Consider the following 2,608-nt stretch of genomic DNA (forward strand, 5'->3'; position numbering starts at 1 on the left):
AAACAAGACTTTTGAAGAAAATAATGATCTTGGCTGCAACAAATACTGACATCATCGCTCATCGCACATCGCACATATGAAGCATGATTTACGTTATTTGCAATGTACTACAAAGATTGCGATGCAGTATTAAATACATACAGATATTGTAAATAAGTTATATGGTATAGTAGGTATATTTATATATCTTACATGATACTGGAATATTGTATTCAATATGTTGGTGTCCCTGGTGAAATTGTGGACATTCTGTCCCCAAATGTTCGCTGGCGACAACACCAAGCAATTATACTCCGGAAATATTTGCTCATTCTGCACACGCTTAACATTGTCGACATGTAAGCAAATTTTGTCAAGTGTACGTTTGCTGTAATTGAAATAAATTAAATGTTCATTAAAGATTATAAAAATACTTAAAAGAGTAATAACGAGATTACAATAAACGTACAAGTGGGCACATACTAATATAATGGGCTTAGGCTTAATAGATTATTTAAAATGTTGTAAGGAATACAATAACTTTTTTAAAAGACTTACTTTTCTTCGCTTTCGTGATTTCGTACAATTTCAAGCAAACGAAAAACCTCGTAGAGTGGCGCACGAAACGCATCCATCAAATGCATATCTTCGGTCCACGGTAATACACTGGAACGTAGAGTTATCTGTTGGACGTATAGCATTGGCGAACTTTGCGTCCACGGCAAGGGTGGATCATAGCTAACATTGTTCACATTGAAAATATTTTTGACTACTGAAAAGTTTTTGTCACCTTCTCCAAAGAGCGAATATTTACCTTCAAAAGGTAATACGATTTTCGTTGGTATTGTGCCCGGTAATGGTATATTTATGAGGGGATAACTGAAATAGTGAAAAGTATATATTAAATGATATATGTTTTATATTTATATATATATAGAAAAAAAAAACAAATTTAATTTGTTTCAAGTTATTTTTGGGTTGATTAAATTGGTTCAAGATTTGACTGATTGTGGTGCATTTTTATTAAATATTGTTGGATGAACCAGTAAAAAAAAGGGGGTATTTTTTCAATAAAAAAATTTAATATTAAATTCAGTGAACACTTGAAGCGACCGTACAGCTGTTTTAAATGAACAATGTAGTTTAATCAGTAACAGCAGTATTATAAGTTCAAGTCCCTTTTTTCCCTTAACCATTCTTTATTCAAAAATGGTAAAATGTCATATTATTGGATCCAAAATATATTTTTGGTAAAAATAATTTTTTTTTATTCTAGGGGAAAAACCCGATTTCATTTAAAATTTTTCAATAATAATCGATTATTTAATTTTAAATCTATTATATCGTATATATATACAAGGTGAGATGAAAAAACTGCAACAAAGTAAAACGCCATAATTTTTTCATTTTTTTTAAATTTTATTGAATGAAAGCAAAAAATGTCGGAAATAACATCAAATTTGAGAATCGGTTTAGATTTGTTCGAATTGGCCACCTTTGGCCCGAAAGTGGCTCTGCGGTATTTTGTCCCATTCTCGGCGAAGCGCTTGCTTGAGATGATCGACACTTTGGTATTTTTTAGTTCCAACCTTGCTTTCCAAAATACCCCAGGCACAATAGTCCAACGGATTGGCATCCGGAGATTTTGGTGGCCATTGTGCGGTGGAAATGAAGCGAGGAACCTCATTTCTTAACCATTCTTGGATGGCGCGTGCTGAGTGCGATGGTGCTGAGTCCTGTTGGAATGTCCAAGGTCTGCGGCCGAAATGTTTGCGTGCCCAGGGCTTCAGAACTCCCTCCAAAATATTTTCGCGATAGATTTGCGCATTTAATTTGACACCACGGTCGATGAATACGAGCGGCGAGCGACCATCGGCTGTTATGGCGGCCCACACCATCACCATGGCCGGCTTTTGAGTTGTGATGGCCAACCGAAGTTGCAAATTTTCAGCTGACCTCTCTGGCAAGTAAACACGATCATTTTGTTTGTTTACAAACTGCTGGATAACGAATGGTTTCTCATCGGAGAAAACCAAATTCGGCAGTTCACCACTTTCGGCCAAGCGAAACAACTCTTTAGCTTTTTCGAGTCTAACTTTTTTTTGCGCATCAGTAAGATCTTGCACTTTTTGGAACTTGAATGGCTTTAGTCCAAGCTCATTTTTCAATATTTGCCGAATGGCATATTGCGATATGTTCAGCTCACGAGCCATTTTTCGTCCACTGCGACGCGGATTTCGTTCAATTCGCTTTTTCACTTTTCGAACCATTTCTGCCGATGTTGCTGTTTTTTTTCGTCCACTTCCTTGACGTCGGGCTACGCTACCAGTATCATGGTAACGAGCGATGGTACGAGACACAAAACATTTATTCACTTCTAAATGCTGGAGGGCTCTAACGATAGCCACTTGTGGTTTTCCAGCCAAATGCAAAGCAATCACACTATCACGCTTGAATTCCATCACAAATAACTTTTTTTTTGAAAAATTCCCACCAAAATGCTTTTGTGCGCTTGTAAACAATATAATGAGCTGTCACTAGAATAAATCTGACAGCTGTGGGACGAGCGGTTTAGAAATGACAGCAGTCTGAAGTTGGTTGCAGTTTTTTCATCTCACCTTGTATATAT

General features: G+C 36.5%; 1 protein-coding gene across 1 annotated transcript; it reads right to left on the reverse strand.

Moving 5' to 3' along the window:
• Positions 1–129: 129 nt before the first annotated feature.
• On the reverse strand, positions 130–859 carry LOC119685047 (sterol regulatory element-binding protein cleavage-activating protein-like). The gene is made up of 2 exons (XM_038099235.1): positions 538–859; positions 130–367 (listed from the first exon to the last, which is right to left on the reverse strand). Exons 1-2 carry the CDS (start codon positions 678–680, stop codon positions 130–132), a joined length of 381 nt encoding a protein of 126 aa, XP_037955163.1. The 5' UTR covers positions 681–859.
• Positions 860–2,608: the final 1,749 nt, after the last annotated feature.

Source organism: Teleopsis dalmanni, chromosome 2 (genome assembly GCF_002237135.1).
Source record: "Teleopsis dalmanni isolate 2A chromosome 2, ASM223713v2, whole genome shotgun sequence".
NCBI lineage: Eukaryota > Metazoa > Arthropoda > Insecta > Diptera > Diopsidae > Teleopsis > Teleopsis dalmanni.

Excerpts from the sequence above, each read along its gene's own strand:
- LOC119685047 (XM_038099235.1), bottom strand. The coding sequence starts at position 680 with ATGCTATACGTCCAACAGATAACTCTACGTTCCAGTGTATTACCGTGG. Across the intron at positions 368-537 it reads AATCACGAAAGCGAAGAAAA|CAAACGTACACTTGACAAAA; the intron begins GTAAGTCTTTTA and ends TTTCAATTACAG.